This window comes from Anolis sagrei, chromosome 6 (genome assembly GCF_037176765.1).
Source record: "Anolis sagrei isolate rAnoSag1 chromosome 6, rAnoSag1.mat, whole genome shotgun sequence".
NCBI classification, from domain to species: domain Eukaryota; kingdom Metazoa; phylum Chordata; class Lepidosauria; order Squamata; family Dactyloidae; genus Anolis; species Anolis sagrei.
This window is the reverse complement of record NC_090026.1, coordinates 72393364-72420763: the sequence shown is the minus strand read 5'-3', so window position 1 is coordinate 72420763 and position 27400 is coordinate 72393364. Positions and strand designations below refer to the sequence as shown.

Genomic DNA, 27400 nt, shown 5'->3' with positions numbered 1-27400 from the left:
GCTGTATCTTTCAGGCAAATATACTTAACATGTCTGATATTAAAACAGAGCTTGGAAAGTTGCTTTTAAGAAGAATTAATATAATGACATGAGGCCATCAACACAGTCTCATCTTATAATTGTTCCATTATTGATAACTCCAGCAGATCTTTATATTCATTCTTATGAAAAGTAACTTTCTAAGGTTTCATTCATGCTGCCATTATAATGTAGATTGAACTGCATTTTATAATTAGTGTACACTCATATAATTCAGTCTAACTGTTGTAACTCAGCGTGTGCCTTATGTATCTACTAGTGCTAGTAGGAGGAAACGAGGCTTGGAAGAGGAAGACGCTCAGCAACAGCTGAAGCGCATTAGGGACATTTTCCTTGAGACTACTGATGAGGAGGATTTTCAGGGGTTTACTCGTGAGGAGATGGAAACGGAGGATTACCGTGGTGTAAAGCGAGTAGCACGCAGTTCTGATAGCGATGAGGAATCTATTTCCAAGCGTCTTAAAGACATAGCGGATTGTTATGAATCTGACAGTGATGATGAAGAGCTGGACTGGACCAGGGTCCAGGAGGTTTTGGATGTGATTAATGCTCCAACCTCCAGCGATGAGTTCCAAGGGTTCACAGACCCATGGGTTTCGGATACTGCTTCTCAGGATGCAGCCCGGAGTGCAGACTGGCAACAATGGAGAGAACGCAGTTCACCTGTGGAACTAGATGCACCTGGAGGCGAATCTAGTGATTCTGATGGGATTTAAGGAGTAGCCTTGGGTCCATCATGTTGCAGAGTTCAAAGTGTCGTGTACCTGTGTATCCTGCTCTTAACTCTTGCCTTGAGTCTTTGCATCCAGAACCGTGTCTCCGTGATCGTGCTGACTACCTTGCCTGGCTTGGAACCGTGAGTCTTGTCTCCTGTCCTGACCTTGGAACGTCTTGACTACTCTTCGCTTCTGCCTGACTCCTACTTGGACTTCGGACTGCTCCTCATGCTGCTTTTTGTATTAAGATTTTTGAACTGACTGTATTTCGTTTCTGACTTCAGGCTATTTTGCCTGCCTTACTCCTGTTTTCCTTTTTGCAGCACAGACTGCCTGGGCTGCTGTTTGTTTACATTCCTGCCAGCCGCTGACTTTTTTGTTTACAAGCTGTGCTGATAAGAGCCTTTTGACTTGTTAGTTTGCCATTAAACACCTTCTGTTAACCCTTAAGCTGCTGTTTTGCCTCGTTGCTCTGCCTGGGTCTTGACACTAACTGCTCTGAACTCAATTATGTGACCGCATAATGGAGTTCAATCTACACTATAATGACAATGTGGATGGGGTCTAGGCTCTGCATAAGTTTAAAATAAAACATAGTTACATATGGATTATGCTGTGTTTATGAGAGAGGATAAGGAAATAGATAATCAGGATAGCTTCCGAGAGAGAGAGAGAAAGCACTTTGGTGATCTACTATGATAAATGTTTCAAAAAGTCCAAAAATGTTCTCATTGTAACATAACTTCTTTCCTTCACATGCTTTCTATATAATGCATTCCATACATGACATATTGACTGAGTTTAACTGCATTGAACTCAATTATATGACCATATAATGCAGTTCAATCTACATTATAATGGCAATGTGGATGTGGCCTAAGATTGAGAATGGCTGGGTGAAGCAACATCTACTTTCCACTTACCCTTGTATAACAAAATACCACTGCATATTTATCTAGAAATAATATGGTCACATATTATCATTTAGTTTCAGGTAGCCATTGTGTGTTTTGTTTTGTGTGTTTTGTACCGGATAGTAAGCAAAATGAAATTGCAGAAGACAGTGATAAGCACTCCCGAGGAGCCTCCTAAAGTGAGGACAACTTCTGCTTCTCCCCAATGTGGGTGACGCTGGAGTTCTATTTTGAATAGAAACAGCAATGCAGAAACAAAGAGCACAAGAAACTTGTGGCTCTCCCATACCATAACATTCAAAGCGATGACAAATAAAAAGCGAGAGCTCATCAGGATAGTGGGTGCAGAACAAAGATGTAGAAGGAAAGAGATAAGCCAACAGTCCTAACAAAGGTTGGTTGGTTGAAAGTGTGTAAGAACGTATGATGAGGAAAGTCCCATCTAGACATGAACCACCAAAAAAGGAAAGACAAAATAGATGGATGGACCATATGTAAGGAACACTTGTGGTGAAAACTCTACTGGAAGCAGTATTGAATTATTTTTACAGAAAAGTCAATATATGCTTCCCATTTCATTCCACAGGAAGTATAACTGAGCCCATTTTACTGAAATATTGAGATGCTATTACAAATTCTTCAATCTGGAATTAAATAGTTGTTGTTATTGTTGTTATAATAATAGTAATAACAATAATAATTATCTGTCTAAAAAGAGATCAAAGAGGCTAACAATACTAAAAACAATGTAATATACAATTTAAAACCTAAAAAATTACAAAACACTCAAAGAGGATTAAACATTGAAACTATTAAGAAGAAACAGCTAAAACAATTAAACCATTAAAAACCTATTAACATACCTTAAAACGCTATAATTCAGCTGACACGTGTGTTACTGTTAACATACATAACCAATATGCTAACAATAGCAGAAATACAACATTTGTGATATTTTTCCTACTGGTTAACTACACAAGATGAAGATGGAAAGGCACTGCAGGATCACTGACCTTGAAACGGCTGATCAGATCATAGCGGGTGAGCAATTCATAGAAAATGAATTTCAGTGCGTGTTCCCCACTAGCATCATTTAGTGCAAATACATCAAAGGACCACTTGTCAACATTCTAGGGGAGAAACACAGAACTAAGATGTTATCTTCATCAGCTAAAGAACAAAAGCATAATTTTATTAAATATGAAGCATAATGTTTATCATTTCTAAAGCTTTCATCTAAAGTAGCCAATGTATATTTTGCTTGATGCAATTTAACATCTTAACAATGTTTTTAGTTTTAAGCAGATAACTTACATTCAATTAGCGCCTTTTCAGAGTTTTGTCACAAAGAATCAAATTTAAGAACTGCATAAGGCTGTTTTAAAATTTAAAAATAATGGAGACCCATCTTTTTGTGTTTTGCATTTGCTCCTTAGAAACAACTACATTTTAATCAGTACTTTTCCTCCCTGTTTTTCATATTTCATTATATATATATTTTATAATAGTAGTATGTTTCCCCTCTTAAGCAACATTAGATTGCTATCTGGTCTCCTGTCAAGATTTGATTAGCTATATCAAGTTTGCTATGATAATGATGATGATAATAATAATAATAATAATAATAATAATAATAATAATAATAACTTTATTTCAATACCCCCGCCTCCATCTCCCAAAAGGGACTCGGGGTGGCTTACATGGGGCAAGCCCAATCACACAGATTTGAAGAACTTTAGGTGGTAAAGAATAGACTTTAGTCATTTTTCTTGCTGTTCTTGCTTTAATAAGAACACTAGCTTGGTTATCAGGTGATGCCCAGAGATTTTGTAAGGATAAACATAAGAATTATTCATTGTTAGAGATGTATTAATGGTGTAATAAGGGTATATTCATGTGATAGAAGTATATTAGAGGTGTATTAGTGGTGTGTTAGTAGTGTATTGGGGTATATTTGTGTGGTAGAGATGTGTTATAGGTGTATTAGGGTGTTAGAGGTATATTAGTGTGTTAGAGGTATATTAGGGTTGTATTGAAATGTATTAGAGCTGTATTAGTGTATTAGGGATGTATTTGTGATGTATTAGTGTGTTAAAGGTATATTAGGAGTGTATTAGGGATGTATAAGGGGTGTGATACAGGTGTATTAGAGGTGTATTTGTGCTATATTTGTATGTTAGAAGTGTATTAGGAGTGTACTGGGTTGTGTTTGTGGTATATTATTGTGTATTCATGGTGTATTCGTGTATTAGGGGTGTATTCTTCGGCTGTGGAATGCCCTTCCTACCGACATTAGACTAGCACCATCTCTAATGGTATTCCGCAAAAAAGTGAAGACCTGGCTGTTTGACCAGGCGTTCGAATAATGAGTGCAATGATTGGTTAATGAACACTGGAATGGATCAATGGATGACGAATCTGGATCATGTTTTTGATGATGAGATGATAGTGAATGGCTATTGTAGTAATTGTTAATTGTTAATTGTTTATTAATTGTGTAATGTGTTAAGTTGTTAACTGTTTTTATACTGTAACATTGAATTCTGCTGTCTCTTATTGTTGTGAACCGCTGTGAGTCGCCTTCGGGCTGAGAACAGCGGTATATAAGTAAGGTAAATAAATAAAATAAATAAATAAATAAATAATAGAGATGTATTAGGGGTGTATTGAGGTTTATTGGTGGTGTGTTAGTGGTGTATTAGTGGTGTATTAGTGATGCATTAGTGATGTATTAGATATGCCATTGATCCTGGGAAGGAAAGGGCCACTCTTGCCACCACACACCATATATTATTCCAACAATAGGCTTTTATAATAACTTACAATATTGTAAAGTACTTTCATGAATTCTGTAAGTGCTCAATGAACCATTGAAACAAACACACAAATAAGGTAGACCTTCAAACAGCATGCACAATTCATCACAAAGAAAAACCCAATGTAGCAGGCTTCAGTGCTTAACACATAAATCATCCCTCAGACAACTGTAGTTTGGATACCTGTTTTATTTAATAGGGTTCTTTTGGACTGAACTTTCTTTTTGGATATGGTATAATGGCAAGAAAATACCCCAATTTTTCTGGTGACTATAGCAGCTTATTTTTTAAAAAAACCACCATGTGGTAATAGCTACTATATAGATCAATATGAAATGACATTGTCAAATCACACACTCAAATTCTTCAGTGTTAAAATTATTAATTTTATAACAGTAATTAATGGCACCCTCTGGCCATTCAATATATTATCACATAGCTACCGAACTACAACAGCGACAAAGGACTTTTAATAAGAATTTTATTGCAGTTTTTAAATAATGTAGCTTCAAATGTACAAATTTAATGAACAGAGGCAGAAAAGGGGAAATACCAAATCGCACAGCAAATCAGACTTACAAGGTAATTTCTGTTAACACTTCTCATACATTATACATTTGATTATAAAACCAATATCCTAATGTGACTGTAATTTTCCCCCAATGTGTTTTCAGACTGAGTGAAATTCCTCCCAGCAACAAAAGAAACCAGTGGAGTAGGAAGGACACATGCTGATACAAAATTTACTGCCTGGTGTGAAAATAATATTTTGAAAACAGGAGTATACATTTTCAGCACACTCCAAATGCATTTCTGCCATCTTGCAAACAACTTTTAATCTGTTGCACAACAAGAGGTGGTAGGTGGCAAGATATAAAGAAATATTACTGTTTGGAGATTATAGCTTTTGAATCTCTGTTGTGCTAACATTGGGCAGAAAATGTGCCTGGTGAATAAAATGATCAGTTGAAACCTCCTGAAGCCATATTCACATCAGCAACACTGCAGGTTTCCTGTTCCATCTCAAGGACGCCAATTTGCCAAACACAGCACATTTATTTCAATGTCAGTAGCATACCATATATGTTTATATAGTCAGCCCTACACATTCACTAAGGTTAGGGACCTACAATCCTTGTAAATGTGTGTGTGTGGGGGGGCGGGGACAGAAATAAGAACTGCTATTTGTTTAATCTGGGAGAACACCTCCCTAGGAATCTCGAAGGGTACTTCCAGACAATGCCAAAATCTCTCTTCCCCCAATTCTTAGTGCAAGCTCTGTTTAATATTATAAACTCTGAAATAAAGAGTTTCAGAGAGTTCTAACTGCCAATCCCACCTTTGATATAAGCGACCAGACAACAGTGTGGATTGAAATATGGGAAACTTTCATTCAAATGTTACCTGAATTAACTTTATGCAACTTGCAACATGTAACTAAAAGGGCATAATCTAGTGTGGATTTAAGACGAGGTAGTGGCCCTCCATGACCTAACCCTCAGCTAAGTTGGGCAAAACACCTAAGTCCTCAGATATAGCAAACTTCAACGTTGGCAGGGTGACCGCTTAGCAAAACCTTTGGGATCTGCCTACCTGCGTGACCGCATCTCCACTTATGAACCCACACGCTCCCTTCGATCATCCGGAGAGGCCCTGCTCGCGATCTCACCTGCGTCGCAGGCGCGTTTGGTGGGGACGAGGGACAGGGCCTTCTCTGTGGTTGCCCCTCACTTTGGAACACCCTCCCCAAAGACATTAGACTAGCACCCCGTTGGCAGTCTTTAGGAAGAACTTGAAGACCTGGCTATTCTGATGTGCCTTCCCAGAATAGGATAACCCCCAGCACTATGGCCCAGAAGCACTTTATTAGAGTTTAAGACTCTCTGCACATTGCACTTGCCCAGAATTCCAACATACTACCTGTCACACCCAGCACTTTTTAACCTGTACCCATCACTGGCCTGGCCCTGGTTTTTATTGCGTAATAGTGTAATGTTTGTTATTGCTTATGTTTTTAATTTGCTTTGTATAGTATTTTTATTGTCTGTTGTGGGGTGTTGAGGCCTTGGCCTTTGTAAGCCGCATCGAGTCCTTCAGGAGATGCTAGCGAGGTACAAATAAAGTTTAATAATAAAAATAATAAAAAACATACAAAGAATTCTGCCTCAAGTCAAAAGGGTTTTACGGAGGACAGAACTCTCCCCATTTCAAGGCCAGTTCTGACCGCCCTCACCCCGGTTACGTAAACAAAGATAAGAGTTTATGTTCCAGGCCTACACCACACAGGGGTGTCTTAGGTGCACACTATATATAAACCTATGGCTGCTTCCCGAGGGCAGGTCTATTTAATGATGAGCTCGAACTGAGCTCAATGGGGCGAGCTGCTCCCAAAGGTAGCCATGCCCTTGAAAATAGTTCCTCTGGAATTATTTTCCTCTGGAAATATGGCTGGTGTCCCTTCAGCATGAGTTGCAAAAGGCTTCCCCCCCCCCCCCCAGCTGCGTGGGGATTGGGAAGAAAATTGCTCTCCTTTTGTGCTTCATTTAAACAATTTGACAGCCCAATCAGCTGATCAGTCATTTCGGGATTATTGAAAGCAGATGTGTGCTGGTGCAGTATCCACATGGGGGAGGGAAGGAAATCACATGTTTTGCATGACTGCAGGGTTATACAGTCATGTGAATATGCACATTTTATGGCCCAATTAGGAATATAAGAGGACCTTTTCACCACATTTTTTCCTCTGTTAATGTGAATGAGCGTGGATCATCATTTAGCCACCCCCTCCTTTTTAACCCAGTAAATTCTGCATTTTAAGTGGTGTGTTGAAGGGCCCTAGGTCTCCAGAACAATTCTCTAGTCAACGTCCAACAGAAGGACCTAGAGATTCCTAGGAAGGTCTAGTGTGATTTTCAAAATTACATCAGCTTCCATGTAACCCAGCAGTATGGGAGGTGTGTGAGCACTAAAGATGTGAACATGGTTTTAAAATGGGTTAGAGAAATATGGGACCAATATCCCCCCCTCAAAAAATGTCTCTATTCCTTCAAAAATTGCAGAAATAGATTAAAGTTTTTATTTGAGATGATGCACAGTAGTAGCATAGCACTCAGTATTTGTCATGTGAATGAATGTAGTCTGTCTCCTAGACATTATGGATTAGAGGCAAAACAAGTTTCTGTTATACTAATGTTGATTATTTATTCTGGGTTCCATGTTTGCTTTTGTGTTTCTCCTCCTTCTTAAACTGGTAAAACTAGATACTTATAGTAAAGGTTTCCTTATAGCCCAGGGCCTTGTAGTCTCATTTGTAACCAAAAAAGTTACAAGTTTTAAAAAAGAAATTTAATTCAAATTGTATTTACATTCTGAATAATCTGTGCTTTTAACATATCAAACATGCCAAATCCTATTATATGTAATGCATGTTATATTCTTAAAATAACTAAGAGTATCTGTAAAGGATGCTAATATTTCATTTCACTTTTTTAAATGTGCATTTTCTAGAGTAAATGGGAAATAACTGGTTTTCTGTATGGCTTCTTTTTTTTCTTTTTCTTTTTTTGAAAGCTTATATCTAGCTACAACTAACAATTTCTGAAGGGGACAAAGGACTTGCTTTAATTTGATTTAATCTAATAAATATGAATACTATAGAAGAAAGGGTTTACATTAAATAAATAGCCTTAGCCTTGGAAATCAAAGGGTGCTTCAAAGGAAGAGAGAAGGTTAAAATGGTGATCGATATATTGAATGATTGTAATCAGGGAAATTGTCGGGAAATTGCTGTTTGGACAAACAACTGATCAGGTAGACAATTGCTGACAATTTTGTAAAATTAATTGTCATTTTCACCCTTACTCCAGAATTATTACGAATGATAGAGCCTGCTGCTATACAAGGTCCAATTGTTTCATTTGGTTGCTGCAAACATAGTATACAGTTAAAGAATGGATGATCCCCGACACTTATTACAGAACCACCAATGCATATTGGAAGCATTTACTTAAACATAGAGTAAATGAGTTATATGAGAATATAAGTATTGGTTTTTAGTTAACAGTATGGTTTTCCCTTTTGTTCGCATAAGCTGTTACTATGAAATAGAGAACTATGCTATGAAAAATCCCTATGTCTGGAGATTTATTAGCATGAAATAAATACGATTTCTCCAAAGTTTGCGTAAGAGGTCTTTTTTAAAGTCTAGACATGCTGGGGCTTCAGTCTGTGATCTCAAGGAAACAAAGCATAAACACCACCACTGAGCTATGAACTCTCCTGTGTTAATAATTCTGTATAAACAGAGGTCATGTGTTAAACTTCACCTTCTACTACAAGTGTAGAATGAAATGTCTGAATGTTTACCATGAACAAATCTCTAAAGATAGAAAGAAATCTTGCTAGACAAAGAGCTATGTTTGGGTTTTTGCATGCGGTCAAGTTTGTTGCATGTGGTCAAGTCATTTTTGAATAAAAGTAACCCTAAGATAAATCTAGGACAGGATTTTCTTGGGAAGATCTGATCAAAGTGGGTTTGTCTTGGCCTTTCTCCAAGGCTGAGAGAATATGACTTGATAAAGGTCTCCTAGTGGGTCTCCATATTCAGGTAAAGATTCTGTTGTAGTAGAGCCTGTGAGTAATGTTACGAACAGTAGTATGGGTGCCAGAGGGGGGGAAAGGGTTCCTCGGGAGCAGGAATCTGATGATGAGCAGCAGAGAAAGAGGATCCAGGACATATTTACAGCATCTACAGATGAGGAGTCGTTTGAGGGATTCTTTGGGGATGATGGGTCCAGTAGTATGGGTGCCAGAAGGGGAAAAAGGGTTACTTGGGAGCAGGATTCTGATGATGAGCAGCAGAGAAAGAGGATCCAGGACATATTTACAGCACCTACAGATGAGGAGTCATTTGAGGGATTCTCTGGAGATGATGGGTTAATGAGTGAAGGAGAAGAAGGAGACACCATGGATTGGACTAAGATAAGAGAAGTGCAAGCTATTTGTGAGGAGCCAACAACTAGCAATACCTTTATTGGGTTCTCTGGGGGTGAAGACTGGCAATCAGGGGATCAAATGGAGTCTTAGGGGAACCTAAGTCTTGACAGGAGATGGAGGACTTGGAGGGAAAGACAAGGGAATTTACGTGAAGAGCTGGGAGCAGCTGCGGGGGATAATGATCAGGCGGTGCTCAGTTCATCGGATGATGATTTGTAAATGAAAGTGGGTTCAGGGGTCCTTGCAGAAGGCAAGGTGTTGATGAACGTTTGTGTGTTGGGTGCTGTGTATTGGAAAAGATTCTTGTAGACTCGTTGCTGCTTGTTTCGTGTTCGGCGTTGGATCTGCAGTTTGGATCTCCTGATCGTTTGCGTGTTCTTGACCCGGATTGGCTTCTTGTGAATGTGGACTTCTCCCTTCCTGGACCTGGACCAGTTTGGCTAAAGATGCTGCTTCTGCGGACACTGGAGCAGCGCTGTTTCGGATTTCTCCCGCTTCCACCCTGGACTTCGGCTGACGATGCTTCTCTTCCTACGGACCCTCCTTTTTGTTAACCATTTATATACTGTGCCTTTTGGTTTTGCCTCAGAGCGCTTTGTTTGATTCGTTCCTTTTGCATCCAATTAATCTGGATTATATTTCTGTTAACCTTTTGGACCAGGTCTGGTTGTTTCTTGAGTTTTGACCACAGGCACTGCATTTAAGTATCTCTGCGTCCTTTCTCTTTCTCTTTTTAATAAACTCTGTTTTGAAGCCACTTTTGAGTCTGGCCCTTTAAGGTGTCTGTGATTCCAACAGATTCAAACTCTGGTCTCTAGAGCCATAGTCCCATGATCAAACCACTACACAACATTGACTCTCATCATGACATATATAGGCAGTAATATCTTAATGTGGCCATGTATTCATGTTTGCTGTTGTTTTTATCTTACCTTTACATCAAAGGAACCCATATACTCTTCACAGCAAGCCTGTGATGGAGGTTGACACATGTCTGCATGTTTAGTCAGTATCACCCAACTGCATGTTTAAGCGCTAACTTAAAACAACAACCTACCCCACAATTTATAGCCTAAACAAGGTTTTTTTTTAAAAAAACTGCCTTGGCCATCAGTTATATTAAGCAAGATAGAAAAGTCTAGAAATGTGCGCTACTTGTTCCCTGCCTTCCTGGAAGAGACAAGAAGTACAGAAGCAAACTAGAATAACTTTTGAAATGGTCTGCAACTATCTCTGCATTTGCCAATTTACTTTGTAAAGCATATTTGTTCACAGTAGGGCTACGTATTCTTAATAATGCATTAGAGATCTAAATCGTTAAATGGAAGGTTTGCTTGCTTATACATTCGAACTCTGTTGCAGATTGCTTCCAAATTCCCTGAGGCATTCTAATTGGGGGGAAAAGGAGTGATTGAATTTCATATGTGCGCCTGTAGTCACAACTTGGCTCCAGCTGTGAGAGGAAAAGTAAAAGCCATTCTGCACAGGCCATTTGGAAACAGTGAAACCTATTTAGGCTAAAATCTAATGGGAGTGAACTGACAAGTTCTTCAGAAAGAAAGCCTGGAACAAATTCATGTGTGTGTGTGTGTGTGTGAGAGAGAGAGAGAGAGAGAGAGAGAGAGACTGATGGATGGAAGGAAGAGGAAGGAAGGAAGGAAGGAAGGAAGGAAGGAAGGAAGGAAGGAAGGAAGGAAGGAAAGAAAACAAGTTCTACCAGAGATTCCAGGGTTTAAAATAAGAAGCTCTACGTTGGTGGCTAGGATGTAACTTAGTAGCCTACAATATAAAGCTTCTAGACTGCAGAGCCCTGGTACCATTCACACTATGCATTTATAGCACTATAAATCTATTTTATCTGTAATAGCGATACTGCCTTTAATCCTGAGATGTGAAATTTAGGGAATCCTCAGCCTTAGAGTTTTCTACTACTTCACCAAACTATTTAGTCCAAGATACTGCAGGATAGAGGCATGTAGCCGGGGGGGGGGGGCTTGAGGGGCTTCAGCCCCCCCCCCGAAATTCTCAGGGTGGTCCACAAGAAAGCCTTACTCGTACATTATTTAAACTGTTATGTTTATTCATATCATGATCTGATCACCATGCTCAATATATCCCATATGCATGGGGCTATTGGGATAACGATACAAAAGGTTTGCTAGGGTAGATCCTCAGCCCCCCCCCCTTTGAATCAAACTCACCCCCCCCCCGAATCAAACTCAGCACCTCCCCCGCCCAATCAAAATCCTGGCTACGGGCCTGACAGGATGTAATCATGGCAATTGAAAAAGAATCATAGTACTACAACTGTGTAATGTGAAAGGGTCTCCACACTTTCCCCGTATGCTTTATAAAATGTAAGAGGACAAGGATAGAGCATCCCAAGTGGGTTGATTAAAGTGATATCCAAGATCTAACTTCCAACTCGGCCAGGCCAATCAAAATACGAGGAGAAAAGGCCCAAAGGTTTCCATCGGTCTTAATGAAAAAGGGGAACTTCCCTTGCAGAAATAAACTACAGTATTTGGATCCAAAAATATGTGTATAGCTATGTTAATGACAATTGTGTACTTAACAAACATTGGCATGGGTACCAATTATAATATCCACTTAAAAACAATGGCAGATGTTATTAATACCATAGATGATTTTAGTAGCTATTACCACAGGATGGCTTTTTTTAATGGCTGAGATTTTACTTTATTCATTTACCTTATAACTACCTAGTGTGAAATCTATACATAAGATCAGGTCAGCTTGGATTTATAGAGATTCTCTGAAGGTGTCTTGCAAAATGTTTCACCATTAATAGTCTTGGCTTCCTTGATTGACTCTATCCAGTCCTTCCCTTTTCATATAACTCCCACTTTAGTAAGTACCATATTTTCTAAAGAATCATATAATCTCGTGATATGTTAGAAATGCAAAAGCTTCAGTTTGGTCATTGTGACTTCTAGAGTGAGTTCAAGCATGATATACTTTAGGACATATTTTGCTCATCCATGGTTTTTGTAGACTTTTTTCCAGTACCATATTTCAAATAAGTTGATAAGTTATCTTCCTGTCAGTCTTCTACATTATCTAGCTTTCATAGCCAAAGCCAGGAATAGGTTATACCACTAGGTTAGAACCTATGGCAGCACACTCTCTTCTGGCACGTGCTCTATCACCTGCACCCCACTCGCCATCCCACCCCTTGCTCGCCCTTTTGCTCAGTTCCTAATTGTATAACTGCAATACAGAACACAGAGAAATCTATCTTAGCATCACATTTAACAATAGCAACAGGCTTTCTTCATTGGAGGAATAGAATTCCATCTTTCCACTTACACACAAAAAATGTATGATGCCTATATGCGATGCATGTCATACTCCCTCCCAGTTTTGAACAGAAATTTGTCACTCAAATAAAGAGGCAACATAAAGTATTCTTCATGTGGAATATGAAATTGAATTTCCATGGCCAAGCAAGAATATGAGTCTTGATCTCCAGAGTCATAGTCCAACATTTGAATCATTATACCAAGCTGTCTCTTTAGACTACTATGAAAATTAAATTAAAACTCAGAGAGACTCATGGATTTCAGCATACAATCACAATGTTCTTTCAGTGTTTCACAAGAGAGAACCAATCACTGACATTACCTTTAGCACTGCAATTACAGCTGGTGGATAGCTAAGTCCAACCATATTAGATGTTCGCCTGTACATTCTGTCAAGATAAAATAATAAAATGGGTCTACCAAAAAAAATCACATAATTTATCCAAATAAAATTGCTCATTGCACAGTGGAGATGAAAAAAATTATTATTTATTATTATTATTCATTTCGGTATAATTATTCATTTCAGCACAAAAACACTTATGTAAGGAAACTAATAATAATTCATGATTTTTCTCCTTGTTTTCAAGTAACCCAAAGTGTTACAGAGGAATTAGTCTGTTAAGAAGAAAAAAAACATGCTTTTTTGTACAAAATCTGTCTTCAGAGCAAAATATATAAATAAATGAATATCCTGCATCAAAAATACTGCTTCCTGAGCCAAACACTTCCTTTCTGTGCCGAAAGTTTTTTTCACCAAAAATTCCCAGTTTACAGAATAATTCCTCTGCAACACTTCAACATGTTTAAACATGTCAAGAAAAAGTACAGAAATATTACTCTAATTATTTATCCTTGCATGTGTGGGTGAAACAGTTCAGAATTTACATTCCTAGCACAGATATAGCTATGTACAAAACAGTATTTGGAAGAACTACTGCCAAGTAATGTGCTATGTTGTGGATGCAAATTAATTTAAGATGCATAGATTCCTTAGAGGAAGATACACAGGCTATCTCTACCACCTTATAATTATAATCTTTCATTTGTTGCTCTGATTCTGCAGAATTTACACAGTATTTTGTTAGGAATGCAGAAAAACTGCAAAGTTTTCATGCTTGCAAGGCATTGCACTGAATCTGGTCTTATTTACAGATCCTTTCCCCATAGGCTCCCACAGATTGCTGTACATGTAAAACAGTCTTCTAACCATAAAAAGGGATCAGAGGATCATATGTAATAATATCTATTTGGCAGAATAGATATTATTCTGCCAAATAATATCTATTTGAAAGTAAGTCTATTTGACTTATTTCAGAATGAACTACAATGGGCAGGACTAGTTTAATATCTTCTCTTGCTACTTTAAGGTGAAATACCAACACAAACATTGGTTGTCACTGCAAAAAAATAATTACAAAAGATCAGAATTTGAGAAAGTTACTTTTGGACTATAGATCCCAAAATCCCTAGATACTGTAGTCTTGCCTGAAATGATGTAGAGTGGCTTGGTGTCATCAGTTTGGTTCTTCTTCAGTAGCAATATCCAAAGCATTTCATAAACCTGAGATTACCATTTGTGGAATGGAGAAGATTGAGTTTCTTTTACAGAATCAATTCTACAGTTTAGATCCGGGCTGCACTACCTGTGGCCCTCCAGATATTTTGGGCATCAGCTCCAAGAATTCCTGTCCTTTGGATAAACCAGCTAGTACTTTTGGAAGCCGGACTCCCAAACACCTGGAGAGCCATAGGTTGTGCAGGCCTGGTGTAGAAGAACCAATGTACCTAACAGTCATTGAAAGTATACACAGAGATTTTTTTTGTGTATTTTTTTGACCGCCCCAATAAAATTATTATCAACATACGGACTTTGGAATTTTACTGACAGCCAAACACAACTGTCCTGTGATATCAATGAAATATAACTGAAGTGTAGCAGATCATGAGGTTGTATATAAATTGAACAAATGCTCCAACTATTTGTTTTGGTGTTATTACTCACAACCATTTACTTGTTCTTGGGTTTCTATCCCCGGTCTAGTATTTTTTTATTTACTAAAAAACTAGGTGAAATATTCTGTGCCAAAGATACATTCTGTGATGTTGGACTATTGTTGGAGAAAGAACAATCAAAGTCTTCATTACCTTTCCACAAATATTCCAGCTTGTACCGCATGGACAATGCTTCTGAAACGTGGTTTTTCCTCAGTCCTTTTCAGCATCATCCCCATCTGCCGTGTGAAGGTGGAAGCCAGCCAGTCCCGTACCTCAGAGGGCACAGAATCTGACTGGATATCACTGAGCTCATCTTCTGTATCCAACAGACGCCTATGGGAGTATAGGAAGACATGGTAAACAGAAGTTCCTTAAGAGATGGCACTTCTCCTGCAATATTCTTTACAATTATCACACATACAAATCAATCTGTTGGTTGCTTTTCATGTGTGTATTTGTGCTTTTCTTAAACAAGATAGTGCACATAGGTGTCCCACCAGATTGCAAAGTAACAAGCTAAAATATAATAATAACAATGGAAGAATGTTCTATTAATTTTCTACAATTATTTACATACATCGTTTTCCTACCATTATTTGCAATTACATCTGTAACACTGCAAGAACCTAGCTTGCATATTTTCAAAAGGCAACCTCATAATTATCAAATTTTATATGGAATAGTTTTCCATGCACTTTTCCCCAATTAAAAAATGGACAATCAGTGGAAGTTGAAGACTAGTGTTCATTCCACTTATATACTATCAAAAGGGATCAGAATAATAATTACATATTTAAAAACTCCCACAAATTGGAAAGAGAGGAAAGAGTTGGTATAACATGAAATAAAGATATAATAAAATGATCAGCATTAAACTGACACTTCCACTACGACAGAGGGGAATACAGTGCGCAAATAAATGAAGTCTCTGGAGTCTTTTGGGGAGGAAGAAGGTCATTCTCTCCGGATTCCTTGAATTTTTTCTTTTTCACATTAAAAAGTGTAGGAATATGAACTGCCTTTCCAGTGAGTCTTTTGGAGGTAATTCAAATACAAATAAGTTTGTAGAGTTCCCTCCCTCTTAGTAATGCCAGAAATTACACATTTTTTTTTCAAAACCAGAAATGGACTTCCATCTGTTCCTCTTTTTGTTGTTTGTTTGTTTGTTAACTGATGTGGTCCTCATTGTGACCAAGGGCAGAAACTTGACTCACATTTGCCTCTTCCAGCACTACTGGTTGTAGCATCCAAAGTCAGGTTTTTTCAAGGTTTGTACAGGAAACAGAAGTTTGTATCTTGTTTCTAAAGTGACCAAACCACTAAGAATTGAACAGATAACAGATATTCCCAATAACTCTGAAATAATTTCATTCCATTTACTCAGCCATTTTGCGATGCTGACAAAGCTGGGCAGATGGGATTTCAGGGTAATATTTACCATTTCATACCATTTTGGGATTGAAAGTCTAGATTTCATAAATAAACTATGTAAGAGCTTCAGAGCAACTGAGACAACTGCAGTGAAAATGTATGGGAAGCTTACCATACTCTCATGGGGGGGGGGGGGAGCTTATGTTTTAATTCCTTCATATTTCACATATGTGTGGCTAAATCCAGTAGCTAATCCCAACTAGAGTAGATCAGTTGAATCACTGCGACTTTCATAAATGCTGATTTAACAAGTTCCATTCATTCAGTGGGTCTGTTCTAGTTGGGACTAACAATTACTTTTATTCTATGATTCTTTCTCTAGAAAATCTGAATGAATATAGTTGTTCAGCGAATTCTAAATCAAAATAAGAGGTGAGTAATAAAGTTACTTTTCCTTTGAAAATATATTGAAATTGCTTTACCTGGTTTCATCAATGTACACTGATTCAAGGACAGTAGCTGCATATTCCAAGTTCTTTTTTAAATCAACAACAGATGCCTCTCCTCTCTCAAGTTGCTTTACCAAGGATCGTAACCTAAGGGAAGGAAAAAAGAACCAGATTCATTTATAGAATTCCAAGGAATTCAAATTAATGTCCCACAGTAAATCTTTTTCTTCCTCTCAATGTACAGTTGCAAGAATTATACACAGGCTAGTATACAATATATATCAGTAGGCAACAATTCATAAAGAGCATTATCTGGGCACACATACTGATGTTGACTAGTGGGGATTAATCAACATCCTTACACAAACTGCTTCCCTGCCATCCTGCCATCCTGACTAAGGGTTAGCTTTCATAAAACATTTTTATTCTTTTCATATGTCATTTTAATAGGTATGTCGAATCTGAATAGGTATGGAGAAAAATCTGTCTTTCTTTTGAAATCAGAAATGGGAGTATCAAGGTACTATTGGACAAACTGCACAAAAAGCACCAAGGGTTCTGAGTTTTTTGAGCCAAACCTGAAATTTAGAGATGGCTCCTGGTGATGTTTCAAATGGAAGCCTCTGGTGATATTACACCAGGCAGCCATTGATGATGTTAGAGAGTCAGGTCCTAGTAGTTATTAATTGTGATATATTAAACATCAATCACAGGAACCTTGTGTATGTCATTCAATTTTAAAAAGATAAACGTAATAAAAATATGTATCTGGTTGGCAATTAAGTTTCCCACAATCTACATTAAATATGAGGGGAATGATATTTCTCAATTATTTTTAAGAACATGTAGGAGAAATGTTGAAAATCTAATATATCCCAGTCTCAAAGTTTTCTTTGGAGATGAGGCTAAGAAGTGGAATAGCAAAACAGAGGAAGAGGGAAGAAGAAGGAAGGTGGTTGATATAATTTGGAGAAGTGAGTTTAGAAAGAAAAGGAGGATGGGAAAAAAGAGACTGGAGAGAGAAAATAAATTTAACTGAAAAACTTGGAAGAGGAAAAAGGATAACAAGAGAGGGAAATGGGACTATGGAAAGAAAGGGAAGATGAATAAAATCAAGAGATGACAAAATGGAGAAAAAGAGAAATGTGGAGAGTGGAGAAGAGGAAGGGGGAGAAAGGTGATGTTTAGGAATTTTTGAGGAAGGAAAAAGGAAGAAATTATGAAAGAAAGAGTCTAGGGAGTGAAGGAGAAGACTAGTACAATAGGAATTACAAGTTAGGACTGGAAAAAAGAACAATCAAAAGAAGGGAAATAAACAATTAAAAGAATCCAGTGTCTAAACAAAATTGATGACATTAGTGGCATACTTTATGACCTAAAAATGACACCACACACAAGTACTTCAGAAGAAGAAAGAAATGTGTAATGTGGCATCACGTATTTAGGGGTAGGTTCATGAAGGTGGGGAAAGTGTGTAAAAGTTAGTGGTAAGACAGGAAAATTGACAATGCAGCAATCCTGGGGTATCGGTTCAAGCAACAAATACTGAGCAGTTTAGTTATTTTCCCCACACCAAGAGGGCTCTTCTGCTGATCTGTATAATGCTATGTGCTGTTTAAGAGGTGAAGAACAGGTGGGAGGAGGCAGTCTTGGAGACATCCTAGAAAGTCTCCAACAGTCACTCCAAAGAATCCTTCAACTGTGCATTGGGGTAACCTGTTACCCTGCACCCCGCTTTGGCCACTTTGTCCCTCACCTCATCCCATGGTGGGGGGAGCATCGTCACTTGGCTTCCTCCCATTGTTTCCTATGCAACACAGGTAGCCTCTTGTATTGCCAGTACTGTCTCTTATGACACTTCAACTTCACTTGAGGCACGGAGACCACTGGAAGTAGACTGATGTCATGTGATGGGATTTTTCATTGAGTTGTATGTATTCTTTCACTAATACAATATTTAAAATCCACTTAGAATTTTTCAAATTATTATCTGTCCTCAATAAGGAACAGAAATGAAGTGAACCACCATCTTTTGCTTAGCAAACACCTAAAGAAAGAAGCAGCTGCTTACACTTCACATATTTCATTACTAAAAAAAAAACACCCTTGGTAAACAAGAATTGTATATCAAGACATGAATGATACCAGAAAGCCTTATTCATTCATCAATCCCTTCTTCCATGTATTACAGTAGAGTCTTGTTTATCCAACATAAACAGGCCGGCAGAATGTTGGATAAGTGAAAATGTTGGATAATAAGGAGGGATTAAGGAAAAGCCTATTAAACGTAAAATTACATTATGATTTTACAAATTAAGCACCAAAACATCATGTTTTACAACAAACTGACAGAAAAAGCAGTTCAATACATGGTAACATTATGTAGTAATTACTGTCTTTACAAATTTAGCACCAAAATATCGCAATATATTGAAACAGCTGTGGATCCGGGTGGGAGGCAGACTGTGTTGGATAATACAAAATATTGGATGAGTGAAGGTCAGATAAGCAAGGCTCTACTGCATTCCATTTCAGAAATATAACATCTAATAGTCATATTTGCTTTTTACTACCACCACCACTAAGTCTTTGTCCAGATAACCAATATCAAACACCAATGAGATAAAAGTAGAGATTTTGATGTTATTTAAAAAAAGTGATACTCTGACCTTGAGTGTGTGTATGCCTTCATGTCAACTGTCAATTTAGGGAAACCCCATGAATTGACAGTTTCCTTAGCCAAAGAATACTCAGAGGTGGTTTGCTTGTACCCTCTTCTGAAATATAGCCTACACCTATAGCCTATTTCATTGACAATCTCCCATTCATACTGACACTACGAAGTTTCCAAGATCATATAGGATTTGATGCCTTTAGGATATTTGTCACAACCCGTGTTAGCATTAGCTGTTACTTTTTTAAAAATGTGTTATCACAGATGCTAACTTCTTAAGGCAAAGGAGACCCTCACTGTTCAGATCTTGCCAAGAAAACCTGTGATAGGTAGATCCATCGTAGTTGGAGACGACTTGAGGGCACTCGACAACAACACATTTCTCCACATATTTGTAACCCTTGTAAAAGTGAATACGGAATAGTGCAAATCGACTGAAATGGCTTTGGACTATGATTTTGGATTCCGTGGTTTTAATAATTGGTTCTATTGTTGAGATGTTTTTAATGTTTTAGTTTTTAATGTATTCGTTTATTTTGTTTGTATGCATGTGTGACATCGGATTGTTGCCTACTCGTAATCTGCTCTGAGTCCCCTTCAGGGCGAGAAGGGCAGGGTATAAATAAATAAATAAATCTGTTTTTAAAATAGTAATCCATTGCACTTTTGTTATTGACTCTTTTTTATATAAAAAAATATTTCCAAAATAGGAAAATGTCCCAGAATCCCCATTTCTTAACTTAGTGCTTCCAAAAGTTTTAGAAGTAACAAGTAAAAAATATTTGTTACACCAAAATGGCATAATAGGTTGCTATACAATTTCATTTAAAAAGCACAATTACATTAGGCATTCTTAGCCTCAAATCCCAAAGTCAAAAAGTACATAAGGATTAACAAATAGCTTTACATGTTTCTCAAGGTATTTTGAACATCCATTGTCTCTACACAGAGAACACTCCTCAGAACAACAGGAATATAATAAATATTATAAACAGCTTGACAGAACTAAAACATAAATAGAGACATTGTTTGTATTTGGATGCCTTCCTTTTTGTAATTGGCAAAAAGCCTTCTGGCAGATTTGTTCTGCAGAGTGTTTAGAATTCACATACAAGAAAGGCAGGATGAATAGCTCTGAGGCACTCACATCTATCAAAGAAGACTAGAGGCAGTGCCCAGTACATCAATCACCTTGTAAAAAAGAAGAGCTCTAAAACAAAACAGTGCATTTTGCTTGCTTATTCTCACTATTTATTATTCAAAACACCAATAAGATTTTTCTAGGAGGGATGCTGGTGCAAACGTGCCTTCCCTGAGTCCATCATTTCCTTCATTTTTATGTGATAAATGCTTTTAAAGCATGAGGGAAGCCATTCAGAAGAAGCCATACATTTTATTGATAGCAATTCTTACATATCAATTCACTTTTCTGCTGCATTTCAGTAAAAAAGTTACTGAAACCTACTTTCAGTTACCTTTTTGGACACCAATTCCCAGAATCTCATTTTTTCCTATCTCTTTTTTGAGTTAAGTGAAGCAAATGGATAAAGCTTCTCTGTGGTTAAGCACTAACAGTATGAGTTTGATCAAAGGACTGAGAAGGTCTATCTAATGACAGGTCTTTCCACATACACTTCCTTTCATGCAAAACAAAAGGTAGAAGGCAACTTATTTGATCAATGGATCCTGTATGAGCAGTATTATATACTCAGATTACTAGGTGATTTGCAAGGTCACTCCCTTGAGGGTCATTGCAACCTTCATATTTCCTTTCAAACAGCCATGCCACAAACTGCTCTTGGAAACTCCCAGATGGAGGTCACAGAGAACTATGAAACAATGTCCATGAACCCAACAAGACCTTTTTAGCACATTTAAATATGATTTGTGTTACAAACAAGGTTGTCATAATCTACTTCCTTAAATCCTGACATGGATTTGTATATAGGCACAATCAATGTTCCATTTTTAATTTCACCATGTTTCCACCTTCACACCATTTTAAAGTTGCAACTGATTTGACAGAACCCTGTTAAACTGATGGACCCAAGTTCAAATATATGTCTAGCCATGGTACTTACCAAGCAGATATTGTGTCACCAATATCAACAAACCCACATTACAGAACTAATAGAGAGAGATAAAATAGACATGTAGATTCCCCATGCATTGCAAATAAACAACAATAATATAAGCATGTGTAAAGATACTTCCAATGGGCGTTTCCTCCCTTCCTTCTCCTTCCTCGCTCTCTTTTTGTCACATGTTTTCACTAATACCGTAAAACTATGAAAATATCACAGTAGTCCCTTGAGAGTAAATACCATCTGATTTATAGTGAAAGGTCTTTTAGGGGAAAATGGCATTCATAACCTTTTTGAAAAGGAAAAATGATGTCATATTCTTTCATCAAATGTGAATCTCCATGAACATCTGGAGACCACCTTTTGAAAACCAGTAGTCAAGGAAAGGCATGACCTTGTTAGTAGTCAACCCTTTGAAAAAGTGATGTTCACAAGCATTCATGTAATGTCACACATGTAACTCACCTGTTAAACTGATAAACCGTGTCTTTGAACTGCCAGGGACAAAGACATGCTACTGTACAAAAAACATATATTTGGCTAGCAGAGTTTTAAAAATGTTTCTTTGAAGATGAAGTTGAAATTGCAGCCGCCCAAAACATATACAGTACTCTCCCTCAAAACCTCTCAGTTTAAAATATGCAGTTAGGGACAAAAAATAAAATCTTCTTTAAAAAGTAAAATATCTTGTTTACTCACAAACATCTTATATCAATTCACCATACAGGCACATTTCTTATTAAGTTCAGTTTTAGATAGGATGTAGTTTCTCTATGTTGAGAACACAGGGCATCATTTTTAATTGACAGTCCATAGTCTAAAGTCTTTAAGTATATATCTTATGAAAATCCAAACTGTATAACTATACTCACTGCTTCTCAAAGCAAACATATAATAAACTGCTCATCTATAAGTCCAAATGACATCTGCTTCCATTGAAGTCCAAAAGCATACTGCATCCACCCCCACTGAGGTCTAAAGCGAACTGCTAACACTGAAGTCCAAAAGCATACTGATAAAAATGGAGTATTGAGCTTGAACATGCTTAGTACAATCACATGTTTGTAGCCCCTCTCACACCAAAGAGGTCAGTCAAACTGGCAAATCAATATATACTTACAATACAGGTTAGCAAATATGTACAAACAAATAGTGAAGGCTTGGAAGATCGCTATTTCCAACAAGGTCCACAAGAAAGTACAGAAAAACAGCAGTAATTGAACAAAAGGTATGGTCTGGATTTCTTCAGAGATACAGAATAAATGCATTATTATAGTTAGACAACAGTTTGCTTCAGGTTTCTTGCTTTGCACCCCACCTGGTTTTTCCTCCCAAGGAAAAGTCACATCTGCTGCAAGACACAGCTATGTATTACACCGTCTGATCTATACAAACTCGCAAGCCAAGTGGTCTGTTATCCTCAACCATGGTGGAAACTATGCTCCATCATTCGTACTGAAGAAAGATTCAGCTACTGGTGCAATCAACGTCTATACATAGAATGTGGGAATAGGTTAACAAAATGACTTTAGTCAAAATGACAAGCAAGGCTACTTGAGAAAAAGGTTAAGCCCCATCAAATTTGGTTCTGTAGGTCCAATTAGGGCCAGATCTATACCAACCCATTATCCTGGGCCAGTCCAGCATGGTGTGCACCAAATCAGATCCAGTATGGTTTTCACAGCTGCCACCCCCTGGCCTCTGTGGAGAGAGGAGGAAGTCCTGACTCAGTGTTGATGAATGGACACGTTTGCTTTCTCCTCCTGTTCTTTGTATCCTGGCAATCTCTGGGTGTGACTTGGGTCATGCCAATTGCTTGTTGCCTGCAGTGACTTCAACCACAGCAATGGAGGCACGAGGGAAGGGAAGAGGAGGAATCGACCCTTGTCTCCCCCTCCTTTCCTTGATCACTTGGTCACTCTGGAAGCAGCTGCAACATGGAGAATGTTCCCAGGCTGCCCGAGCCCAAGAAACACAGGATGGTAGTGCAAATGAATTCCTGGAGGAGGTAGTTGCAGCTGGTCCCACCTCAGAATCCTGTGTTATCCTGATCAACTCCATATGGTGTTTGGCCTCCACGGGGTTGATCTGGGGACTCTTTTGCATTAAGTGGTCAGTGTAGATGTTCTCCAAAATCGGGTGCGTATTTTTATGTCATCAATATGAACTATGTAAAAAAAACACCAAATTGCTTCTCCTAGAAACTTCCAATAAAGGGAATTCACCTCTGGGGTTCCAAGTCTGCGCCGGGTGCCTCCATAGCCACGCTGCCCATCATTTGGACATTGGAACACCTGTGCGAGTGCTCGTTTTTGGGGTTCCCCTGCCTCTCCTGTTGCTTCAGACCACTTTTTCCATCAACCCACTTTGGTTGGGATTCAATGTTTACTTTTAAGCTCTTTTTTGTATTTATATTTGAATTATTGTATGTTTACTTTTAAGTTTTTTTATTGCATTTCTATTTGTATTACTTCTAAGCTTGTTATTGTATTTATATTTGAATTATCATCTCATGTTTATTATTGTATACTTAAATAGACATTTAAATTGTTTAAATTCATATGTTATGCTTCTTATTATATGTGTAATGCGGCATTGTATACCATGGATTGTAAGCCACCCTGAGTCCCCCACTGGGGTGAGGAGGGTGGGGTATAAATGTAGTATAATAATAATAAGTCCCAACACCACATTGTGGTTCTGTTGACAGATCTCAGTATTAATTCAGTATCTGATTTGCCCGTTTAGAGTTAACTGTGCTATAGAACCACTACAATGTCCTATACATTAAATGACATTTGTGACAGAAGAAAAGACTAAAAGATTGTGTTCAGTCTGCACTTCAATTCAAACATACTAATCCAAATTCAATCTTCCTGAAACTGAATACAAAGCATAATGTATTCAGGATCCACATTTTTCTTAAATCTGTGATACAGTTCACAGAAAAACAAAAAAATGGGTATATTTCAGGTAAATCATACAAAATATGCATACATTTTTAAAATGCACACCAACACGCTACCTTCAGTCAAAAATTGCTTAGGAGTACAGACATTTTTATAAACTATGATAAAAAAATTTCAACTTTTCTTTAAAAAAAGTGCATATAAATACATATACATATGTTTGCACCATCTGAAACAAATAGCAAAATAATGCAATCTAACTGTGGAAAAAAATCTGACTGAAATTAAGTTTGCTAGATTTACTCATTTCAAAATTAGTTCAGCCTCTTTAATGACAAAACAACTAAACACAGGAGAAGACCTAAATCATTCATTTTTAATTAATGGAGCTTCCTTGCATATGGATTCAAACACTGAAAGAGTTTTGGAGCTTCTTAGTATCCATAAGAACATATGTCAACTCAGGAGGATATGTGAACCAAATACAGACATTATCCTAAACGGGACAGGGTGGAATAGACTTTCGCATTTCTAGCTGTAGCCACTTTGCTGCTGTTTGTTTCTTGGGTCTGCCTGCTAACAATAAGATTCAGGCACTTGGCAGGCCAGTCCTACATTCCTGCAGTGCAGCTGGATTATACCCAAGCTCTTTTCTTCTCTCTTTCCCTTGAGAGCAGATGTGAGAGATCAACAAGCAAAAATTACAAAGGACAAGGCTAATCCAGATAAGCACTGCCAAATTCAGCACATACTGTATTTACGCGATTCTAATGCACAACCTTTTTGCCCAAATTACATGATGAAAATTAGTGTGCGCATTACAGTTGCAAGAAGGAGGCATATTAGAAAAGAGTGTGAAAGAGAAAGACTTATTGATTTATTTGTCTTCAGCACCACCTACTCCAAGGGAAGGGTGACCTCGAGAAGTGCCTAGCTCTGTTAGAATTGCACTCCTTCTGCTCCAGAAAGAGAGGCCAAGTTGAGTAAACAGTCGACTTGGTGGCAGCACATCCACTGCTCAAATTCAGTGGGTCCTGAAGGAGGGAGGAGGAGGAGATTTTAATATCAGTGTAATATTTTCACTCCTGGATGTTTCTGTGACCAACCTGATTGCCATGTTTTGAACTAAAACTGAAGTTTATTTACTTGGTGCAGAAGTAGTTCAATGTACAAGCCATCGCCCATGGTCAGAAGAACCATGAATCTGAATCAGACTGAAGGGTTATCTAGTCTATTATTCCAAGACATCTTTAAGTGATAGCTATGTGCTCGAATGGGCATCTAGTTTTAAATTTGCAAAGCCATTGGAGACAAATAATCACATACAGTTCAATCAGTGAATTGTAATTCCAACTGTTCTTTCAGTGCCTTCTGCAAATGACTGCAAACCAGAACTAAAAATAATCTCCAAATAGATATCTTGGAATTTGAGGTAGACTGTGTTTTTAATTACCGTAATTGCTCTAGGGTTCTTCTTTTTAATTGAGGTGTATTCTAGTGACCAGTGCAATAATAAAAATTATTAGGATTTTTTGGGAGTGTGGAGTAAGTGAAACTCCAATTTAGTATGCCCTTTGTCTTTGACTTTTATTATGTTATTTTGCACTGTTTATTTTATTTTGTTATTTTATGTATTTTGTTGTGATGTAATTTTTCTGTTGTTTTGTGTCTCATTATGCTATATTATTTTTGGGGTTAGCCACCCCGAGTCCCCTTTGGGGAGATGGTAGCGGGTTATAAATAAAATTTATTATTATTATTATTATTATTATTATTATTATTATTTTAATTTAGTATGATCACACTATAGCTTTGTATAAAAACAGTATACTTTTGATTCCTTGTCTAGTTTTTATATTTATTTTTATAATTATTTTTTAAAACATTATCTTTTCTAATTTTAACCAAGATCCTTTGCCAGTTCAGATTCCATCGGTGTTATGTTGTTTTGCCCAAATATGCACCAATTTACACTTACTCATCTGCCATCTCAATGCCTCCTTCCTCAGTTTAGTTGCTTTCCAGATGCTGTCCCTGTCAGCAACAACCAATAATAAAAATTAGTTGTGGCTGTCTTGAGCCCACTGCTGCCTAAATGAAATTTTTGCTCCTGCATCACACCCTGCTCCACACTGCTGGCAATTTAATATATAGCAAGTTGAAACAGATTTCAAGCAATAAGTTCTTTGAGGAAATATCTGAAAATAGCTCTTCAAAGACTGCAGCTCTGCTGGAACTGCTAGCAACTGGAAAGGAATTTATTAATTTTACCACTATAAGCCAAAACTTTAAATTATGCTCCTGAAAGTTTTTAGAAACTTCATTTCCTGCTGGGGATATACTACTTTGTGAATAGAAAGTGCAGTGTAGTATGGTGTTGTGTGTGTGTGTGTGTGATTTGCATCAGAGATGGAGCTGGAGAAAAAGAATTAAACACATCTTCCCAACGTACTGCAGTCTTGCCAATTCCCTGATCCCATTTATGCTGCATTTTACCTTTCTTTTAACATGTGCATGGTAGGTGCCATTCATGTATTTTGGCCCAAATTATAAGTGTGTAACTATCTTGGCCCAAATTCTAGAGATGATTAATATTTAGCATCCACAGCTAGACTTCCTATCTGTGAACATCCCCTATTGTAGGGGTTCTCAAACTTTTTCAGCCTTGGAGTCCTTTTTTGAAGTTTCTCATGGAGCCCTATAAAGAAAATAATGAGATGGATCCCGGCGCTGCCACCAATTATAACATAATCATCATACTGATCCCGGGGATTATTATTTTCTCTAATATATCCCACCACTGTTCATCAATTATAACGAAAAGATCACACATACGGGGGAAGAGATCTCAAAATACTACAAATCCCACAACTACCAATCTGATTGGATATGTTTCTTGGTACGGAGCGTTTAGATTGATGAGGTAATGTATATAGACTGATTGTAGTTGCTGCCACCACCCAAAGAAGTTTTGGGAATACTAAAGATGTTGTTGTCCCTGAGGTAAATCTTCTTATCCACCAACCCTCCCTTTGGCTCTCTTCAAAGTGACTGAATTGAAAGGATGTTAAAATTCACTGGAAATGTCCTAATAGAATGAATCACTGCTGAG

At 37.6% G+C, this 27400-nt stretch overlaps 1 protein-coding gene across 7 annotated transcripts in view; it reads right to left on the bottom strand.

The window, feature by feature from the left end:
* Positions 1-27400, bottom strand: part of PDE1C (phosphodiesterase 1C) — a 389107-nt gene that overhangs the window by 60881 nt on the left and 300826 nt on the right. For all 7 annotated transcript variants that reach the window (XR_009631756.2, XM_060781641.2, XM_060781642.2 and 4 more), the window contains 4 exons: positions 16655-16768; positions 14952-15134; positions 13126-13192; positions 2683-2799 (listed from right to left, as the gene is read on the bottom strand). Coding sequence is in view for 6 of the 7 variants with exons in the window: in XM_060781641.2 (XP_060637624.2) it covers positions 2683-2799; positions 13126-13192; positions 14952-15134; positions 16655-16768 (481 nt within the window). In the remaining variant the exon portion in view is untranslated. The remainder of the gene's footprint in view (positions 1-2682; positions 2800-13125; positions 13193-14951; positions 15135-16654; positions 16769-27400) is intronic.